The sequence below is a fragment of the Polypterus senegalus genome, chromosome 8 (genome assembly GCF_016835505.1).
Source record: "Polypterus senegalus isolate Bchr_013 chromosome 8, ASM1683550v1, whole genome shotgun sequence".
Taxonomy (NCBI): Eukaryota; Metazoa; Chordata; class Cladistia; order Polypteriformes; family Polypteridae; genus Polypterus; species Polypterus senegalus.
The window spans coordinates 66,800,604-66,823,729 of record NC_053161.1 but is presented as its reverse complement, the minus strand read 5'-3'; the positions used below and the strand labels follow the sequence as shown (position 1 = coordinate 66,823,729).

The following is a 23,126-nucleotide window of genomic DNA, read 5'->3' as shown; positions in this document are numbered from 1 at the left end:
TTACTGGCCGAGTGCGTGGATTGAAATCGCTGTGTTGCAGGGGACTTGCAAAGCACCAATGGCAAAAAGAAGAGCTACCAGTATTGTATGTAGATTGTTCAGTTACTCCAATGAAAGAAGATCTTAACAAAGGATGTAGCAATAAGTGACAGGTGCATTATAGCAAGCCCGTAAAGTGTTAACGGTTAATCTTTATACACTGGTTACTTTTCAGTTCATTTATTAATTTCTTTCTTTGAAAATTGTTATTTTTGTTTTAATCTCTGACACAGCAGTGTAGCAGTCTGAATGAATAATTTTGCATTTTTTTCCAAAACGGTTTGTTCCGGTGTTCGGGATATAAGGCGCCATATAAGATACATACTTTTTTGTCTCGTTGATTGAACCTAGATTGGAGCATGTTGGTCTCCTTTCTTAGAGCCTGGGCAGAGCGTTTTTGAAGTTGTCAAAATTAAGATGATCATTTTGAAATCCGCCCGGACCAAGGTTACTAGTTTAGAAAGTGGCTCCCGGCACACATGAAGTGGACAAAGAAATTATAAAATTGATGGATATATTTTACTTTTTTTTTTACTCAGTGATACCGTTGCTGTCTTTTGGAATAAACAGCGTTTAAAATGAATAGTAAGTGATGCGTTTTCGGAAATAGATGCCATTATAATCGCCAGAAACAAACAAAAAAAAAATCAGTAACTCCTTTGCTATATTCGCCATTCACTGGGATCTGACCTGAACGGTGGTAATAATAATAATAAAGTATTTTCCACTTGTTGGGTTTCAGCTTTGCTCGAGTCACAATCCTATTGCTTTCTGCGTGGAGTTTACACCGTCTCACAATGCCTTTATATATACATTTTCTCCATGATTTCTGGATTATTCATACAGTCCGAAAATGTGTCATTGCGATCCGGTATATGTCAGAGAGTTAGTGGCTTTCCGTCCAGGGTACTTATCAAAAGCAAAGTTGTCTAACAGGAGATTGGTTAAGTAAAGGTGCAGAGATCACGGTGAAGAGACGGGGCTTGGAATGCTAAAGCGGAGCCAAGGTGATTTATAAGCGATTCTTGCTCCCAGTGACCGTGCACTAGATACACGGGTCCAGTAAAATTATTATCAATATTATTAATAATTATATTATAAAGCATCTGTAATGATCATAATCAAAGACGCAGAACGAAATCAATTGTGCAACGTTTTATATGTACGCATTCCTTAAATAAAAACACGATCTTCCACTTATCCGTTTTTTTAACCCTTTTACCCCTTTCAAAATCGCGGGGTGCCTTTGACATACCCAGCACTCCAGGACGAGAGACGGTAGCAAACCCAAGACGGGGCTGCAGCCAAAGGCAGGGAACACTCACTGATACTGAATCAATTTATTGCCTCCAATTATCCATACCCGACTGGCATGTATACACCGTAATATTACTTCACTAATCAGCTCTTGGTCAGCCGTCCACAGCAGAGCAACTTCCCGCGTTTAAAAAAAAAAGAAGAAGAAAAAAGTGCCAAAGAAGCAAAAGCGTTGCACACATGAGCACGTGCCCGCTTTGTAAGTATAGCCTATCTGCGCTCCGCGCCATCCACGCCCCCGGGTAGCACCTTCACAACAAAAGCCGCATCCAATCGGCTTCAATTAATGAAGCGCCTAACCAATAGGAGGTCTGGTGTGGTGCGCCTGATGAAAGGTCTCCTCCTCACAGAAAGGTGAAGATCAAAACTGGATATTTCCATTTCAGAGGACATCGTTTTTCAGTGAATTATCTATTAACATATCGATAGATGTGTAGATTACAATAATCAATGAATGCAATATCGAAATCGAAGGCGCACGAGTCTGCGTTGGGTTCCAGTCATGGTACGCGACGGGCTAAAACAGTGATCCACAAGCAGCGTGTCCTTCTCCTACGGAATAACAGAACTAGGAGCGTTACTAAATTTTTAGTTCACTTGTCTTGGCTCTGATTTCATCTCTGCAACTGATAACTTCAATGCGTTCATCATAAATGTGCTGGCCATGGAGACAGAGGTTACCCTTGGATTGCATCGACTTTGCCTTCTCCTGATGTTAACGGCGTCTGCTTTGCCCCATTATTCCCAAGGCAGCTGGGTGTAAGTAATATGGACTCCTGTCTTATTTAGCCAATCGGTTGACCTTTTATCCCTCTTCGCATTTCCTTTCCCTTTTATGAATGAAGTCCGTGCGATGACAGATGAAAGGCGAATGTGTGTTACAAACGTGTTTTATATTCACGCGTGTATCGCAGGTGGCTGGGAATCACGTCCTTAGGGGTACCAGAAAAGATGGGGTGTTCCAACCTGCCCCTGACGAACAGACAGAAGGATCTGTGCAAGAGGAAGCCCTACCTTCTGCCGAGCATCAAGGAGGGAGCCCGCTTGGCGATCCACGAATGTAAAAGTCAGTTCAAGCACGAGAGGTGGAACTGCACAACCGGCGCACATCCTGAGGTGTTTGGATATGAGCTGACCAGTGGTGAGTCCGTAGCACTTGACTGGAAACATTAAAGAATTTGCAGCTTCTTCTAAAGTACTGTAATGGTGACTAGTAACTATTCACAGTTTTGCTTCACCTTTACAATAATTACTTTTGTGCCGTTTTATTTAATAACATTATTATATATTCTGTTGATGACGCATCCTTTACCAGAAAGATTGTACTAATTCATGCACTGATTTACCGAATCCGCATAATCGAATTTAACGGTGGGGATGCAAAGCAGATGTTGGCAGTACTAGGTATAAGGTAGTAAATAACTCTGGAAAGGGCGTCGGTGTATCGCTAGGCTGTATTTTCTTAATTCCAAAGCAATCCATGAGTAAAACATTTCTTCAGAAATACAGACTTTAAATTGGATTGACAAGCTAGAAAAAGGGTGAATGGGTTAAGAAGAGAGTTACGCTTCAAAGTAAACAGATCCCGGGATCCATTAAAAGCTGGAACGGATCGGGTCGAAGTGAAAAGGCTGTAGGCAGTGGAGCATTACGTCGACCGGTTGGTGCGTGTGCAGTTCAGTACTGTCAGTCATGTCGCCTAGCGCAGCTGCCCCGCCGGGCTTGCGCACATCTGCTTAGAGTTAACCATCCTAGAAAACCGGTTAGATATGGTCAAGTGCTTCTCACTCTAACAGGACCACATGGGGTAACCAAATCGTCAGCCCCGAATGCTGTTATACAAATTAAAGAAGAAATAGTGGAACCTTTTTTTCAACAAATTATAATTCTCTTAATACACCCGGGTATTTTCTCCGCATAAAGTTTTTAAAAAGTATATTTAAGTCATAAAACATCTTAAATAAATCAGAACGACTTTCATATTTTTTATAGTGGCAGTATTTTCCACATTTACCTTTTTACTGTCATTGTTAACAACCACTGTAATAGGTTTGGATGAATTAGTCATGTATTTAATACACTCCTCGAACAGTAGTTTGTGTTCTCTCAGCTGTATGCCAAAAATTGGCAAGCTGTTAAACTAGCTTACTCATTTCCTGAAATACGTACAGCATTTTTTAAAGATTTATTCGACGAGGGGAGAAAAGCAGACATAACTCTCGGGCTTAGAAATAAATGTGAAAATGGGTTTGAGTTGAGTTTCACGCGGAAACTAAAAGCATCTTTCTTCTTCTTTATAACAAAACATTCTCAAACCTCCTTAATCCAACTGAAGGGTCTGGGGTATTATTGAAGATATGGTACCCTGTCCGATACTTTTAGAGTAATAATACCAATAAGTGTGGTTGATGCTTCTGCTTTCTTCCATTTCCAGAGCACAGCCGGGTCACCGACTTTGTACAGATCACACGTTCTCATTTGTTCGGATGGGTTTTCCTTGAACATCCTAAAAAATGCATGTTAAGTTCATTGGTGATGCTAAACCTGCCCCGTGTGAAGGTGGTTGTGTGTCTGAGTGGACTCTGGAATGGACTTGCGTCGGATGCGACGGGGATAAGAGCCAAACCGCGACTCTGCACTGGACACTAGCTTTACAAAAATAGTGAATAATAACCCGTTCAGTCATCTTTAATATTACTTATAAAATTTCTAGATTCTTAGTTACTTTCTGATTTGAATATCCTTATAATTCTCATGTTAGCGATTTGATAACATTTTTAAAAATAAAAGTTAAAAGAAAATATTTTGTCAACAGATCCTTCTCGTGGCGTAATTGTTTTCTTCTAGTACTATTTCCTTTGAAATACTGTTAGTATATTTTTAAAAACAGCATACGAACATAGTTTGTTTACAAACTGTACATTTTTCCATAAAAAGTCCAGCGTAAATGGTGAGTTAGTTAAATGTTAACCTCGTTATTTTCTGGTTTTATCTCTAAAGTTATTAAATATCTAGTGGTCATCTTCTTAAACCTCATGATATTTCGGTGATTATTTTAATTAAGTTGTTACCTTTCATTTTTTTCTTTTTATACTTGAATTATTTTAGTTACCTGAAAGCTGATATTGTGTATCCCAATTAAATATCAGGCTGGGTGCAGACGTTCGGAGTTACTCTGATGTCGTTTGATATTGATGTGTGCTTCTGGATACAGTATGTCTATATACACTCATTTTTTAAACCCGGTTATTCCGAGTGGGATGTGGGCACGAACCTTTTCACTTATTGTAAATTCAGTGAACAATATGAACGTGTGAATGTTTACAGTATATCACGGATAAAGCAGAAACGAAATGCACAACGCTTACTAAATGACATCGATACACACACATTCTGGACAGTGTTTTTATGGCAATATACAGTAATAAGCATAATCTAAGTACAGTAAAAAAATAAAAAATCAGATAAAAAGAGAGTGATGTGTGCGTGTTAAATTTGCGTCATATTTATTCTAGCAATGTAATTAAGTTAGGTGATGTCATAATGGGCGACAACATATGTATTTGTTATTTAAAGTGTGTACACACAAATCCGTAAGACCCATAAGAATTTAGTGATAATTTATTAAATCGTTTAGCCCTATTTCCGTTTTTATAGCCTGTCCGCATTTTAAACATTCCAAAATATTTTCCAATCCCTTACTTTTTCTTTATTTGAGGTTAATTGACGGAATGTTTTTATTGTATCATTCGTTATCCGTTAACGTTTTTCATTTCAGACTTGAAAACGGTGTAGAATGCTGCAAATGATCACAAAATGAGACTTGAAGGCTGGACGCCGCTGTCGTAGCGTTCGTTGCCCGACTCTGCCTACATGCTGCGGCTTAGCCTGGAAACGGGTGTCACTTCACTGTGAATGCCAGTATAAGGGTCCTATAATTTCGTTGGATACCTAATGAAAAGAAAAGCTAGAGTGGGGGTTGGGATCGTATCCTTTCTGGTTATACAGTACGTGACACAATTCACAGTGCTGTCACATGAATGAAGAAGTTATTTTAAGCATTTGTACTTTTAGTGTCTTTACCAGCAGTTGATGTGGTAAAGTTTATGAACGCCAATCCTTTTTTTTTTTTTTTTGTTTTATCTAGGAACAAAGGAAACGGCTTTCATTTATGCTGTGACGGCAGCTGGCCTTGTTCACTCAGTGACGCGCTCCTGTAGCGCAGGCAATATGACCGAATGCTCCTGTGACACCAGTTTGCAAGGCGGAGGGTCGCCCAGCGAGGGCTGGCACTGGGGAGGCTGTTCCGATGACATCCAGTATGGAATTTGGTTCAGTAGAAAGTTTATTGACCATGCAATGAAGAACATGACGCTTAAAGGTCAAGATGCGCTTTTGACCATGAATCAGCACAACAGTGAGGTGGGCAGGCAGGTAAGGAATTGTTTTATAATCGTGTGGAGGATGCCCCCAACCTCTCTCTCTCTCTTTCACGAGTATATATATATATATCTCAAATACATAAATTAAAATTAGGGTTTCTAGGTTTAGGCATAAGGTCCAAAATATTAAACCTCGTGCATGAGATCAAACAAATTACGATTAGGGCCCAAAAATAATCTTTAACATTGGACACAAAATCTAACATTTTAAAATCAGGAGTATATATTTATTTCAGTATCTTTTCTTAACATTCCTTGATCAATTCCTGGTGGAACAAACTTGCCCAAAATAGTAGCTGAAGGCAAAACATTTTATGTTATGTTTAGATCACCATCAGGGACATTTTATGTAGCCACTTTGTTGGAGAGAAGTCTTAAAGACAGAGCTTATCCAGTCAGTTTTGACGACAGGAGGGTCTAATCAAGGACCAAGTGGCATGTCACTCCATTCTGAGGCACACCTACACATTCAGCAATAGCCAAGGCAATTCCAGTCATTAGTTAACTTAATGAGTATGTCTGTAGGGCACAGAGTAAATAGAGGTACCTAGAGAAAAATCACATAGACATGGGGAAAGTGCAGACTGCACACACAGTAACCAGGCTAAGAATCAAACCTTGGGCCATGGAGCGATGAGGCAGCAGTGCCACCACAGGACTTCAACTAACAGCACAGGAGTTAAAGCTAATTTCTAATCAATAAGGGGTAAATTGAGCACAGTTTTCAGAACGGTGGGGGATTGAGTGCTATCATCTAAGCAGTGACTCGCTGTGCGACGCATTACTATTATAAACGATACCAACGTGTGGCCCATTGAATGAGAGACACTGACCTCACTCGGTGCTGCTGCTATCTCCAGGGAAATGGCTAGTTGACATCGGCACTCATGTCCGATTCTGATAAAGCATATGTGGTGCATTCCATGACTCAGCCTATAAGTTGCTCCACATTTTCTGGGGCAACTGCTTCTGGATGTACCGCATCCTTCAATTTTAACTCATGACATACATCCTTACATATAGCAGGCTATAGTGACTTTGCACAAAAATAATAAATGACCCTATACATAGAATTATTCTGTGGTAAACACTTTTTTGCCTTCGCACAACTAGGGTTACTTTACCAAGAAATTTTAAACTAAAATGTGAGTTTCAATGGCAAATACACCAAATACACATTTTTTTAATGGTTAAAAATCCTTTAAACCAAACAATGCTTGAATAAAGATGGAAAGAAGAAAACACTGTTATCTCTAACAAAGCCCATTACTGATTATTGTGCATTAACTCCGTGCCAGACTGCTGATAAACACAAAGTGGCACTAAGAGTCAGAAGATGAATGAGGCAGACAAACTAGACGGTAAAATATTTATTTAGAAGAGATCTTTAGATGCCAGAAGTCTATATAGTGTATGGATGCCCTTAACTCTAAGGTCAGAGTGGTCTCACAGGCGCAGTCTAATAACTTGTGAGTCAAAGTACACTCTGCATCCCAGACGCAAATTGACACTAATTTGAGAGAAGCTGCAATCGGCCCTTCTAAAGCAAACTTTACACTGGAGTCAAGAGAGGGTGACTTTTGGGTTGTGTTTGCCATAGTGCTAAAGTCTAATGACAGTGGGAGACATAGCAGCGCATGGACATAGTAGCATGTAGCAGTGAATGATATACTAGAGGTCCTCTCTTTAGCAGACAGCATATCCAAAAGCTTCTGCAATTCAAAACTCTCCCAAGAAGAGCATGGCAAGGACCACACCCTCTAGCCACCATGATCACAGAGCTTTTAGAAAACTTGGGCAAACACCAGATTAAACTATACAGTGATATGCAAAATACATAGATTTCGCATTTATCTTTACATGCGTATTCATCCCTCTAACAGAAACCTAAGAAAGCATCAAGGTGGAGGTGCTCATTCCCTAAGAACGGGCTAAACTAAATTTTGCCTGTCAACCAAATTAACAAACAAGTAGTATTTGGGACACACTCTCCAACATGTGGTTGTGCATTTATCACAAACATTCATTATTGGATTAAAGAATGCCAAAGCCTAAGCTAGAAAAACAACACAATAGGGCAGGAGTAGGCAATGTCAGTCCTGGATGGCTCTGTTTCGTAATGAGAAGTAAATTGTTGCTAATGAAGCACTTGTTGCTCAAGTGACATTTTTCTTCTTCATTTTAGTGGTCTCAGACTTAAACAGCTGCATTCACTGTTTTTAATTGCTCCTTATTAGCAATAAGATGCAAATGACAAAGGAGCCAGTAGTTCTCCTTCTAATTTGTTTCCAGTTACATCTTTGTGGATTTATCATGTACTATTTGGTCTAATACAACACGTAAGAGAAGAATATAACAGACTGAAAATTATCCACTTTAGGCTTCAAATCATTTGGGTGATATCCTTGGGAAAGAAAAATATCTTAAGATATAAGAACCTAACATTTTAAACTAGCAAGCCATACAATTAAATAAGGTCAGAGATCGGCAAGGATTGGTTTCTAATTCTAATTAAATAGCTGGGTTGGAACAAAAACCTGAATGCGTTACGTAACACTGCCTTCCCCTGCAATGTGGACTGCACCCACTTTAAACCAGGCCAGCTTTGCTCTATCGTTTCTTTTATTTTTTTTCTTAGCCATTTTTGTCTGATGATGCTACAAATTAGATGTAGTGACTGTTTCAGCTTTTATTCTCATTTGCACCTTGTTTGCTTATTGTCAGAGTTGATCAAATTTGTGATAACTAGTTGTAATTGAACCTTTTCTTTGACAGTCTGAAATTTTTTCACTTGTTTTCTCAACAGAAATTAAATACCAGGTATTAACAATAGTAGACATAGGTGCAAATTACATTTAATACTAAACAGAAACAAGTATTTCATTGTTATTGTGACTTGCTGCTTATTAATAATCAGCAATCTGAAATAATCTGTGTTTTCAAAATACAAAAGAAAGCAAAGCCTAGTCTTATCTGGTAAATGTCTATAAAAAGTGCATTTTTGATTTGACATGATAAATGATATAAACTAGAAATTAACAACTTATGTGAGACAGAAGTCCAAATAAGACCAGAAACTACCTGTAATGAAAACCAACAGCAGGCCTCCGAGCCAAAGACTGCCCTTCCCTTGTAAACCAAGGCAGGCTTAGAACTGAACCAGATTTCTGGAGCCTTGAGGCAACAGTACTAACTTGCTGCACCACCAAGTATACAATTTAAGAGAAAAATGTGTTGTACAAGAGCTCAAATGACAACAGCAGTCCACCATGAGTGACAGTGTCCTGGCCCAGTCAATCTCATGTTCACTCGATAAAACATACTGTTTGGTTTTGGATAAAGGGTGAGAGTTGAAAGGTTATGGATTAAAGGCAATAAGTGTCAAGTTCAATGCAAATATCCTGCAGCATATCTGTAAGCACAGTAGGAATGTGTGTACAGTTGGGTGTACAAGATATACAGCTTCATATAAAATCCTGGAGCTAGTCTGTTTTAGCATGTTGACTGAATCTAACACAGTTAGTAAATGTTCATGTATTTGAGATTGCCTGTCTGGTCCACAACGTATTTCTTCTAGTGGAGATAATGATGAAAATCTCCTCTGATGTTATCATAAACCTGTCAATGAGTTTGTCCCAACTCTGCACATTGCTCTACTCCACATTTTCTGCGGCTGGCTGCTGTAACTTTGAGTAATAAAGTTATATTGGTTTTACATATACTGCATGTGCACAGTGTTCTGCATCCATGTCCTCCTGAAACTTTCAGTGTAAAGATTTAGAATTCTTTAAATGTTCAGTACATGATATTAAAGCAAGACGTCTACAAAAGACTTAAAAAAGAGTTTTATGCTAAAAAATAAATAGAAATTAGTCATCCATTTCTAAATTTATCTTCCAACTTACATAATAGGGAAAATGTATTTTTGTGAAAATATTTATTTTTCAAACTACTGTTAACTCAAGAGTGAACAATGAACCAGACAATCAGCTGCAGTTCCCATATCAAAACAGTGACAAAGCATACAATATGAAATGAAAGAAAACTCTGAAGTGACCAGCACTTGACTTTCTCCACATTTACAATACAAGTACAGCATATGGTGTGACTTTACCGAAACATATGCAAGAAGCTTTAACACTGTAGTTTATTTTTAACATTTTTGTCAGCTTTTCAAGTCAAATCTATTTTTAAAAAGTCTTTTCTTTCACCTAAATATTAAATATTTGCATTTCCATTTTTTTAGCCTTCAATTTAACAATTAATTGACTTACCTGTAATCGCATGAATTGCACATTAGTTCCTTTACTTGTTTGTTTTAATGAAGATGTTAAAAATTTGAGAAGAAACCCACTCTTATTGTCCCGCAGCTGAAAGGACACCTCAAAAATGGTAGGTGCCAGATACAAAATTCAAAGTCAAAAACCTTTTGTAAACAAGAAAATGAAGTGATTGATACAAAGAAATGTATATCCTGGATTTAATAAAGGCATAAAATCTAATCAGTGTTTCTTTGTTGGTAGAGTTCAGCTATTGTGACTACTGCATTTCAAAGTTCTGAACTTCAAAAGCTTCAAGGTTAAGTTTTTTGACTGAACTAGATGCACGTTCCAGACTTTGTAAATTTCAGTGCATTGACTTTAAAAGCCCAAAACTAAACTAATCAAAATGAAATCGGTTCTTAATGCTATTAAGTGCAAGTTGTCCACAAAATTTGATTTGGTTGTCATGGCACAGTGCCCACAAAATTGTTTACCGTAGGCACACATCTCTGTAAAAGTGCAACAAACCTGTTCTAGGAAAAGTGACGGCCGACTCTTATTATATCTGAGCCTCAACTGGGAGACAAAAGATCATGTGGTGGGCAGTGTTTATTCAACGTTATGTAATCTAAACAAAGACAAGAAGTAGTGGAGCAGCAGCGCTTAAGCACTATGTACTCACCGTTCAGAAGGGACCCACCTTGGTCACGGACCATCGATCAGATCTGTTAACAAGGAGATTGTTGTGGGGAGAGTAGGGACGCAGATCTCAGACATTCCTCAGTTGGACATCTTTAGTGCAAAAATTAGGAGTGTTTTAATGTTTTCTGTCTGTTAGCTAGTTTACTTATCTAAATCTGCATTTCCCAGTATAGAATCATGGGTAGCCAAGCCAAGATGTTATTCTAGGCAGAGCACACATGCTCACACACACACAGACTAGGCTTACAGGGGATTCAAAAAGTATTCCGGCTCCTTCACTTTCTGCACACTTGATGGTGTTGTAGATTTAATCTAAAATGGATACATTTGCAATTTTTGCCCTTCAGTCATAACCCATAATGGCAAATTGAAAGCCAGTTTTCAGAAAGGCTTGCAAATGTGTTAAAAGTCCAAAGCTGAATTTTCTCCTTTTATATAAGTGGCACTGCAAACTGTAGTCAGGTGCTTGCTTTAATTATCCATAAGATGTGGCGATAACTTGATTGAAGTCCACCTTTGGCAAATTGAATTGATTGGACATCATTTAAAAATGCACACACCTGTGTATAGAAGGTCCCACAATTCCCACTGCATGTCGGAGGGGGAAAAAAAAAACACTCCATGAAATCCAAGGAATTCTCTATGGGCCGCTGTGCTAAAATTGTGGTGAGGCAGCATTGATCAGGGCAAAGGTATAAATCCATCTCTAAAACTCTGAGCACTCCCAGGAGCACAGTGACCTATATAAATGTAAAATGGAAGAAATGAGTAACCACCAGGACTCGTCCTAGACTTGGCAGTCCATCCAAACTGAGTAACTGGGCATGAAGGACCTTGATCAGGAACCCAATGGTCTGTCTAACAGAGCTTCAGAATGCCTCTACTGAGATGGGAGAACCTCGGCAGCACTCCATGAATCAGGTGTATATGGTAAAGTAGCCAAAATGTCCCTGAGAGCTCGAGGAACAAACTTCACTGTCTTATTAGACAAAACTTGAACACTTTGGGCAGAACTCTTAACACTGTGTTTGCCAAAGACAAGCCAGTGCTCGACATGTTCCTAATACCGTCCCTACAGTGAAGTGTGATGATGGCAGCATCAGGGAGAGGGAGGCTGGACAGACTTGTAGGAAGGATGAATACAGCCAGATGCAGGAAGAAAGCCTGCTTCAGATTGGACACGACCTCAGACTGGGGCTATGGTTCACCTTTCACCATAATGACCCAAAGAATACAGCCAAAAAGATATCTAAAAATAAAAAAAATCTCTTTGTAATTGGCCTTGAGTGACCAAAGCGTATACTTAAACCACACAGAACATTTGTGGAAAGACTGGAGGATAGCAGTTTATGGCCACCTGCCATTCAGTCTAAGCTTGAGAGGATCTGCTATGAAGAACAGAAGACAAAGGCTTAAATCCAGGTGTGAAAAGCTTGTAGAAGCTTACTGACGGAGATTTGAATCTGTAATTGGTGCCAAAGGGACTTGAACAAATGACCGAATCAAGGGTCTCAAAACATACATGAAAGAGAGAATTCAGTTTCTGATTTTCAATACACTTGCAGATCTTTCTGGAAACATGTTTTTACTTTGTCATTATTGGTTATTGAGTGGAGACTGATGGAAAACCAGCACATTTGTCCATTTCAAAATAAATTTGCAACACAAAGTATGCAGAAAGGGACGTCATCTAAATCCTTTCTAAATCCATTATATCTCCTGTCTCTCCTTAACTGCTTGTCTTTGAACTGTTTAAGAAAACTCAAATCCAAGGGGACCTGCCTGTGGCCGCACAGAGAGCTTGTATATTCTAAACCAAAGGCATTCCCAGGCAGGGAGCAGCGGACAAAGGTCTGGTACTTTCGGTGCAAGCTGCTGCATTGGAATATTTTTGTAATCCGAGGAGTACTTTGCAAGACTCTGTCACACACAGTTTGATAGACGTGTATGTCAAAACCAGCACCAGTTACCAACGAACACGTGCATTTTTAAACCTCCTCGTCATTTGTAGATACTAACAGCATTTTATAGTAAGGGCAGTCTCAGCATGAAGGAGAGGAAAAATACATTGCAGTGGTCTTGCTGTGACATTACGGGTAGAATGCAACTGGTGTCATGCCTGTAACACTGTCTTCTTGTTTTGTTTAAATAGGCAGTGGGCAAGATGATGTCTACAGATTGTCGCTGCCATGGAGTATCAGGATCATGCGCAGTGAAAACTTGCTGGAAGACCATGTCCTCCTTTGAAAAAGTTGGAAGTTTCCTAAAGGACCGATACGAAAACAGCATTCAGGTCCTTGATCGGTCAAAGAAAAAGGTGCGACGGAAAGAAAAAGAACAGCGTAAATTTCCAGTTAGTAAGGAAGAACTCATCTACATCAACAAATCTCCCAACTACTGCCTGGAGGATCAGAAGGTCGGAATTAGTGGCACTCGAGGCAGGGAGTGCAACCGCACATCTTCTGGGCCCGACGGATGTAACCTGCTATGCTGTGGCAGGGGATACAACACCCATGTTGTGAGACACGTCGAGCGGTGCGAGTGTAAATTTGTGTGGTGCTGCTATGTACGCTGTCGGCGTTGTGAAAGCATGACTGATGTGCACACTTGTAAGTAAAGCCAGGACTGCATAAAGGAAAGAAACAGAACTAAAAGAAAAGTGTGAAGCTGCCTGTTTGAAAACTGGAACCTCGGGAGAAGTGCAAGTAGTCATCATGAGGTGGATGCTGAAAAAACACAACTGCCTACATTCTAAAGTCACATTTATACTTTAAACAAGAAATATTTAATAACTGCTTACCACAACTGAATGAATGTCTTTCAAGGTGGAGGAATGATACAGTGGTGGCACAAAGTAGAGAGCCACGTCAACAACGGAACAAGGGTGAAAATTCAGCGTCATTTGTACTTAGTTGATGGTAAAGTGTTAACCTTCTGCAGAGCTGGGGTTGATAACAAAAGAAACGACTTCTGAGCAATGCATGGGAAACATGCACATCAGTAAAATGATGATAAAAATGCTACATATTGCACTTGAAAATAATGGTTTTGATTTCACCAAGCTGAAAGGGAGAGATGCGTACACAAAATAGAAATACAAAAGGAAAAGTAGCTTCCCCTGTGGGTCTAGTTAAGCACCAGTGTTCCTTTGCGCTTTCTCTCAATGTCTACCTTTGAATCCATTGCAGGGCCCATGGGCTCTCCCCGTCTCTCTCTTTCCTGGGCCATACTGTCACCCAGGCAGCTAAACCTTTGCTCCATCCCATCTCCAGACTCATCGGCTCTGTCAGAGGTTGGTTACGTTCCATCCAGGATTGGCACACACGTCAAAATCTATAAAGCTCCCTAGTGGCTCCTGTGCCCATCGCACACTTAAATTCCATGCCCTCCAGTCTTTCTAGAAACGATGCCAGTGGAAAATACATCATCGGCAGTTGCATCACGTCCTGTTGATTGTGCAGTGGGTGGCATTTGGCAGGCCTGTCTCCATATATTAGAGCTCAATCAAGGGAAATAAAAATTTTACTTTCTTAAATATTAAAAATATTATTATGCAGTCTTTTCACATAGGCTGCATTATAAAGAAATGACAGAAGTGTGGAGAGGTACAATTAAAAACCCTCACAGTTTATATTTTCAAAACTCTTAATTGTACCAAAGCCTTAGAACTGAATGATGTGTGTTGCAATATTTCATAGAACAACTGCAGAATTTGTGTGTGCACAGCCATCAAAGGTAGACAAGAAGAAGTAAATGGATCGAATAAACTTAACGGAGAGGAAAGAAGGCAGAAATGTTGTACTTCTAATACTATCTATACACCTTTGTTTATAGTCTGTAAATATTTAAATTATGCAAATAATGTGTACAAAAATATAGTGAAGGAGTTGGGTGCAAAACCAAACCCTTCAATTGTCTGTTTGTCCTCAGTATTCTGAACTTTTGTATTACATACCTTTCACTTATTTTTTGAAAATAACTTTTTTTTTGTACAAAAAAATCAGAGTATGCTAAATTGAAGTGTTTATATTGAGAAATGTCATTTGTATTTTACATTTCTGTGGAACTGTGCTTACTATGCTTAATTTCATGTTCTCAGAGATTTAATAGTACTCTATAAAGTTTTTTTTTTTTTTTTTTTTTACACTATTGTGTATTATTTACACACAAAAGTGTGGAAAAATAGCAACATATATTTTTGGATTATTTATTTTGTAAAATAAAAAAGAATTGAAGAAAACAAAAATTGTACTGTGAGTCACTTGAAAAATGTTAGTCGGAAGCTTGGTGCTTATGTGAAGTGGCAGTGTTTCCTCCTCAAGGTGCCACCGTCAGTCACATTTTCTTTGTGAGCGTAGAGAAGTGATTTGTGAAAAGTAACAAACTTATGAAACATACCACAAGTTCTCTTTTTAAACAGGTTTACCGAAATCATATTAGTCCATCCTAGGAGAGTGCAGAGAGAGTGGCTGCCTCCTAGGAGGGTGCATTAGTGCCACCTACTGTACAAGCAAGGGAGACGCAGGCAATGGCTGGGACCACAGCATTGAGACTAGGCGCTCAGTGAATGGTGAAGAACAGTAACAGCACAATTAGTGCTTCAAGCAGTCTGAATGCATTCATGAATATTTTACAATTCATGATAATTAGTAATGTGTAGAATACTAAAATAAAACAACAGATTACATTCCAAATGTGTAAATGGATTCAACTACTTCTGCCCTTCAATTATAGGAATACTGGGCCAATTTAGAGTGGTTCATGAGCCCATAGTGCACATTAACAGAATATTAGTTGAAATCAGTGTTCCCAGTGAAAATCCACTGCCACTTTGATAATGACAAACAGATATCATCATATCTTATTTGGCCACGGCCCCAAACATTTCAGTTACAACTGGTTACATTTTTTTTTGCGCATGTTTCCAACTGAAGCTCAGCCAGGTGAAGTGACTTGCTTATGGTCACAGAGTGTTAGCAGTGAGATCTGAAGCCACAATCACAAGGTTTGAAGTCCAAAGCCTTAACCACTAGGCCACACTCCCTGCCAGACAGACACATTGATTTATTTTTTTTTATGTTCTTATTTGTCTTAAGTAGTAATTCCTCATGACCTTGAGCAGGATAAGCAGGTTACACATTTTTGGAGTGGGTCTTTTGTTGGGGATTTCAAAGACATGTAAAATGATTGCAGCAGAAAATGTGCTAGAATTACATGTGATAAAACAGCATAGCCCAGCCCCTATTCCCGGTCACTAGGTCTGTTTAATATGGACCACCATATCTTAGAAGATCAGTGCCACCTTCTGCTTAGAAATGATTAGCCATCTTTAATGGATGACAGTCACCGTTGTCCATTTTCTGTTTGGAGAGAGCTGTATGAAACAAATTCTTCATTCAGTATGGAAGTAGTCAGCATTTTTTTTCCCCAATACAAACCCTCACCCCACCTGAGGGATCCACAACTTTGGACACAAGGCAGAAACCAATCCTAGATGGAACATCAGTCCAAGACAAAGCAATTTAGCCAGTTTTTCAAATCAGTCTTCATGTAGTATGGCACAAAATCTTAAGGGGTTTTGCAACACCTTCAGGAAGACGTGATAATAGATAAATGAAAGGGGGTTATTGGTAGCGCAGCTGCTTCACATAAGGAGACCAGACTTTGCCTCTCTGGTCCTTCCTGCATGGAGATTGCATGTTCTCTCCAGGTCTGCATGGGTTCTCCTGCCCCCAGCACCACCATTGAAAGACATGCAGGTTAGGTGGATTGGCGAGTCTACATTGGCCTGTGTGTGTGTGTGTAAGTCTGGCATCCTGTCCAGGGTTTGTTCCTGCCTCGCGTCCTGTGCTGGCTGGGATAGGCACTAGAAGACTGCAACAACCCCTTTCAGAACTAAGCAGGTTAGAAAATGACAAGATAAAGGAAAATCATGACAAATAGACAAGAGGAGCATTTCCAAAAGTAATAATACTGTAAGTATACAGGAGTGTGTGCTGAACAAGTGGCACAGTGGAGTGGGTCCTTAGCAGGGTGGTCAGTAACGTAAAATAAATGAAGCAGCACATACAGTGGTGTGAAAAACTATTTGCCCCCTTCCTGATTTCTTATTCTTTTGCATGTTTGTCACACAAAATGTTTCTGATCATCAAACACATTTAACCATTAGTCAAATATAATACAAGTAAACACAAAATGCAGTTTTTAAATGATGGCTTTTATTATTTAGGGAGAAAAAAAATCCAAACCTACATGGCCCTTTGTGAAAAAGTAATTGCCCCCTTGTTAAAAAATAACCTAACTGTGGTGTATCACACCTGAGTTCAATTTACGTAGCCACCCCAGGCCTGATTACTGCCACACCTGTTTCAATCAAGAAATCACTTAAATAGGAGCTGCCTGACACAGAGAAGTAGACCAAAAGCACCTCAAAAGCTAGACATCATGCCAAGATCCAAAGAAATTCAGGAACAAATGAGAACAGAAGTAATTGAGATCTATCAGTCTGGTAAAGGTTATAAAGCCATTTCTAAAGCTTTGGGACTCCAGCGAACCACAGTGAGAGCCATTATCCACAAATGGCAAAAACATGGAACAGTGGTGAACCTTCCCAGGAGTGGCCGGCCGACCAAAATTACCCCAAGAGCACAGAGACGACTCATCTGAGAGGTCACAAAAGACCCTAGGACAACGTCTAAAGAATTGCAGGCCTCACTTGGCTCAATTAAGGTCAGTGTTCACGACTCCACAATTAGAAAGAGACTGGGTAAAAACGGCCTGCATGGCAGATTTCCAAGACGCAAACCACTGTTAAGCAAAAGAACATTAGGGCTCGTCTCAATTTTGCTAAGAAACATCTCAATGATTGCCAAGACTTTTGGGAAAATACCTTGTGGACTGATGAGACAAAAGTTGAACTTTTGGAAGGCAAATGTCCCATTACATCTGGCGTAAAAGGAACACAGCATTTCAGAAAAGAACATCATACCAACAGTAAAATATGGTGGTGGTAGTGTGATGGTCTGGGGTTGTTTTGCTGCTTCAGGACCTGGAAGGCTTGCTGTGATAGATGGAACCATGAATTCTACTGTCTACCAAAAATCCTGAAGGAGAATGTCCGCCATCTGTTCGTCAACTCAAGCTGAAGCGATCTTGGGTGCTGCAACAGGACAATGACCCAAAACACACCAGCAAATCCACCTCTGAATGGCTGAAGAAAAACAAAATGAAGACTTTGGAGTGGCCTAGTCAAAGTCCTGACCTGAATCCAATTGAGATGCTATGGCATGACCTTAAAAAGGCGGTTCATGCTAGAAAACCCTCAAATAAAGCTGAATTACAACAATTCTGCAAAGATGAGTGGGCCAAAATTCCTCCAGAGCGCTGTAAAAGACTCATTGCAAGTTATCACAAACGCTTGATTGCAGTTATTGCTGCTAAGGGTGGCCCAACCAGTTATTAGGTTCAGGGGGCAATTACTTTTTCACACAGGGCCATGTAGGTTTGGATTTTTTTCTCCCTAAATAATAAAAACCATCATTTAAAAACTGCATTTTGTGTTTACTTGTGTTATATTTGACTAATAGTTAAATGTGTTTGATGATCAGAAACATTTTGTGTGACAAACATGCAAAAGAATAAGAAATCAGGAAGGGGGCAAATAGTTTTTCACACCACTGTAACTAAACAAAAAATAAAGAGGAAATAATGGGTTGGATTGCTTCCCCGATTTTCTCCATCCATTAATTCATGCTGGGTTACATGGACCTCCAGCCTATCTTAGCTACTCATCAGGTGCGAGAGAAGACCACATGATGTACTCACTTACTACCACATGGAAAAGGTACATCACCAGCATGGCAGGGTGGGAGCTGCACGTTCTATGTGGCCACAGCCCAAAGACAGGAGTTTGGCCATCTGATTATTGGAAACTAACTCAGGGATGACCTCTGTCCCTGTTCAGGGCTGTAGGTTGCTTCCCACACAGAATTAATTTGTATGTGGAATTAGTATATTCAGAACATGAATTACAAGATGAATGTAAACCTTTGTTTATAGCACTGCTTGTAGATATGAGGCAACTGCTATGAACCTTCAAGGGAAGAAACCGCATGCACGAAACACACTCATCTACCCGAAAAAAAATCAAAACAAAAAAATCTTCAATTCGTTTAACCCATTTATTTAACAAAAGTTCCCTACAAAGATAAATGCTGTCCATTGCAGAAATAAGGAACTGTAGAAATCATTTGATGTTGTTCCTTAAATTCTAAGCTATTTCAGCCAGTCTGGCAAGCAGATAATTAGCACATTAAGGCCTGCATTACATACATGGGCTACCTTTTTAATTTTGTTTTTATCATTGCAACTATAAGCAGATCAATTTTAACTGACAATATTAATCACAGGCGAGACCTTAGCTGACAATCTCAAAAGTTCTAACCATGAAAATGCAGCTCCAATTTAGCATCCTGGTGGGCTAGTTTAATTAACATATCATGGAGGCATTCAACTTTCATGTTGGAAGAAGGAGGTTGCAGCCCTACGACCCTCCACGTCAAGTCAGAAGAGGAATCCATCTGGACTCTACTAGCCTGGCAGTCTATCAATTTGCCAGAAATATCCTGGGCAGCAATGTTGGCTGTGGCCACCTTGGGCATGGGAAAAAAAGCCTAGTAGTTATGAGATTTTGAGGCTGTGGAACAAAAGTTTTAGGAGTCTTCACAGATCTACCGGTAAACCTTTTAAATGGGTGGGCAGGACATTAAGCACACTACTCAGGAAAAAGCCAGAAAATGTCCCATTTTACCAAGGAGACCGTCAATAGGTAGTCTTGCCAAGTGTCTCAGATAGGTTTGGGTCCAATTTGTGGAGAACAGAGCATTGGAGGAGGATGCTGAATGTACTCAACATTTTTAACATGTTGTGGTTAAAATTGCCTTTTAAAAAGGTGCTCAAAACATTTCTCAGCTTTCACAGGAAAGATTATACCAAGGTGCTGGAAAGAACATTCAATCAAAATCCACAGTTAGCATTATGGACGCTGTGCGGACAGTGGCACAGTAATTTTATAAATCTACAGTTAAGTTCAGCATTTTTGAGGTAGCTGTTTACCCTGTTGGTGAACTTAAAGAGTCCACCGAGGGCACACTGGTACATGAGCAGCAACAATAACATAAAAAAACAACAATAAAGGGGTTCACGTAGCACAAGATGAGCTCTGCTCACGCGTTGCTAGACTTCAGCCTACATTAGGAAGGCGACATCTGGGCTCCATAGATTGTGAGCATGCAGTTTACGATCTTCAAAACATTTACACCACCAACCTAACAAGGCATCTTTTAAATACATTATAATTAAGAATACAATTCTGTACATAATACCCATTTAAACTATACAAAATTCAGGTACGCCAAGATATAGCCATTCATCCAGCAATTTCCAAACCCACTTATCCTGAACACAGTCACAGGGAAGCTGAAGCCTATCTCATCAAACTATGAATGTTAATACTGCAAAAAATATAGATTTTTCAAATTCTCATTACTTGATAATTTATTAATCAACCATATAGTCACGTGAACATGATGTGCAATTCTTACTTGCATATCTACTTTCTCAACATTTTTGGAATGGATGATGGAAAACAAAAACTACAAATCTGGCATAACATTACTTGTTAATACTTCATGGCATGTATGTCCAGCAATTGTGTGTCTGTAGTTCAGACTCTCAAAGGTGCCATTTTTGAAAGTGACCCACATAATCAGAGCAACCAAGTGCCATACATTACTCTCCCCAGTGCCTATAGTTTAAAAATGATGGAAAGTGCACAAATTCACTCACACCATTTAAGAATAAATAATGGCAACAATTATGTTTCCTAATTAGTACATTGACCACAAAACATCAAAACTGGAGAAGTGGTCTTGAACTCCAGTCCTGGATGGCCACAGTGGCTGCAGGTTTTCATTGTAACCCTTATTTTGATTAGTGACCTGTTTTTGCTGCTAATTAACTCACCAATTAACCAACTAAGTCAGGGCCTCCAACTCCAACCAGTTGCTTAATGAGGCGCCGGTTCTTGTTGTTAATTAAACCCGTTCTTTAAGTCCATGGCTTGTTGCTGCTCTCATTGTGCAATAGCAGACATTTCTGAAATTGTTGATTTTCTCTTTTCTAAGAGCACTGTTAAAATGTTTTGGGGACCTGAACAGATCAACATTCCTGAGACCTTCATCTTTCTTTATTTTCAGTTATTGTATGATGGACGCAGTTTGCTGGTCAGGTTTTGGATAATTTTATTATCTCGTTATTGTTTAGCTGCTAATTAAAGAAAAAAACAAACAATTAAGGGGTCTGCGTCTTCAAGAGCAAGTCAATTACAATTAATTCAAAAGAAGTTAATTAGCAGCCTAAACATGTCACTAATTAAGAACTGGGCTAGACTGGAAACCTGCAGCCACTGCAGCCCTCCAGGACCGGAGGCTTGAGAACCCCGAGCTAGAGTGAGTACATGAGTGTAGTTCTTGTAGCTGATCACTTTGTTAAACACCACCCACCTTACAGAGGACTGTGCCAATAAACTATTTTCAGGACGCCTTCTGACCAGTCTGCAGGCACATGTACAGCACCTTGTGTACTGAACACTGCCAAAATATAAAATACACCTCCTAGGTTAGCAATCACCTGGATTCCTTGAGGGATTTGGAGTTAAGTTTTCCCAAGAGTTGGCCTGGCACCCAAACCAAAGCATAGCCTTACCAATGCCAAACACTGAAGAAGACATTTGACATCATTTTTGATGAAGTGATACAACATACTTGATTAAAATTAAAAAATACTTTTTAAAAACCATGCTTATATTAAGTTAAAAAGCATACTAAAAAGTAAAAAAAAAAAATAAGTCTCTCATACATCACTTGTAAAATAAAAGTGTGTCAACATTCAAAAAAATGCAATCTTAGCAAAAGCGCCCACGCTTTTATTTTTACAAGTGATGTATGAGAGACTTATTTTTTTACTGTTTATTACACTTTTTAAATTAATATAAGCAAGGTTTTTGAAAAAGTATATATTTTCAACTTTTTAGTCTTGGGTTTGTTTTAGTATAATTTTGTAATCTATATTTTAACACTTCCTTTAATATTTCTATCCGTTACTAGCGCCATCTAATGGTGAAATCTTGAAATATTCTTCATATGAAAATTTCATTTCAACATGGATTAATTGATCAAATAGTGAAACTGATTATTGATTCATGTCTTGTCATCGGAAGTGAGTAAGTGTGCAAAATTTCAAGTCATTTGGACAATAAGAAGTGAGTTAAATATCGATTACAAGATTTGTACCAGACAACAAACAGGTGAAGTTAAAAGAAGCATGGTAATAGTAAAATTAACTAATATGTGAATTAGATGAACTATTTAATACCATGGACACAAAATAAGCATAATCCAGCAATTGTATATATACAGAATTTATTTACATATTCATTTTTTTTACATTATAAGAAGCAAAAATTTGCAACCAAGTCATATGAAAATACAGGTGGTAATTCTCAATTAAAAAAATAACTAAAATAAAGCATTCTAGATCATAAAAATAAGACAGCATTGAAAACACCTTCAGTCAAGTAAAACCAGATATGGCTCTACTTCTTCAGCCACCACAGAGCTTTGGTTAAAGTCTAAACATATTCTTGCTTTTTTATGTTAGAGGCTACATAGCACCCTTTTGTACAATGTTATTCACACAATTATTACATGTTTTCAAAATAAATCTTGGTATCTGCAAACTGTAGAAATGTAATTTTCACTTAAATTTGAAATAAGTAAATAAAAAGGGAAAAAAACATCAAACAATTTCAAATTCCCTTCAGAACGGATAGAGTATCACCAAAACACATCACTAACTGCGGATTTAAAAATGAGCATTTATAATTTCAAGCAAACACATTGAAAAATTTACAATGCATCAAATGCAGGTTGAAATACTGTACTATGAAAAGTGTATTTATAAATTAGTTAAACTATTGAGTGCTTTGTCCTTCATAATTAAATCTGAAACCAACCCATTTGTTAGAAAATCTCAAATGCAAACTTGCCGATTACGAGTTTTACACTGGCTAACTGTACCCTAAACATGTTGAATACTGTTCTACAGCTGCCACGCCGGATGTGCTATGCAGAGAAAATTAACTTATGCTTATACTATTAACAACATCGAAATGAAGAGTTCAACTGACTCACCTTGTTAAAATTACCGCCTCCGTTACCAAAAGTGCTTTGCAAGTTCTATAGTTTACATATTTGTGTGTTTGCTAAACTTGTACAAAGCCAACTTTGGATACAAATGCATTTAA

At 38.8% G+C, this 23,126-nt stretch overlaps 1 protein-coding gene across 1 annotated transcript; it reads left to right on the top strand.

Moving 5' to 3' along the window:
* The first annotated feature begins 1,654 nt into the window (after positions 1-1,654).
* Positions 1,655-14,237, top strand: wnt16 (wingless-type MMTV integration site family, member 16). The gene is made up of 4 exons (XM_039761208.1): positions 1,655-2,115; positions 2,271-2,497; positions 5,504-5,790; positions 12,915-14,237. Exons 1-4 carry the CDS (start codon positions 2,021-2,023, stop codon positions 13,377-13,379), a joined length of 1,074 nt encoding a protein of 357 aa, XP_039617142.1. The 5' UTR covers positions 1,655-2,020; the 3' UTR covers positions 13,380-14,237.
* The last annotated feature ends 8,889 nt before the right edge of the window (positions 14,238-23,126 follow it).

What these genes read in the sequence shown, in the direction of transcription:
- wnt16 (XM_039761208.1), top strand. Translation starts at nt 2,021, where the DNA reads ATGGAGACAGAGGTTACCCTTGGATTGCATCGACTTTGCCTTCTCCTG. An exon ending in TATTCCCAAGGCAGCTGGGT is followed by an intron (nt 2,116 to 2,270) that starts GTAAGTAATATG and finishes CGTGTATCGCAG; the next exon opens with GTGGCTGGGAATCACGTCCT. An exon ending in TGGATATGAGCTGACCAGTG is followed by an intron (nt 2,498 to 5,503) that starts GTGAGTCCGTAG and finishes TGTTTTATCTAG; the next exon opens with GAACAAAGGAAACGGCTTTC.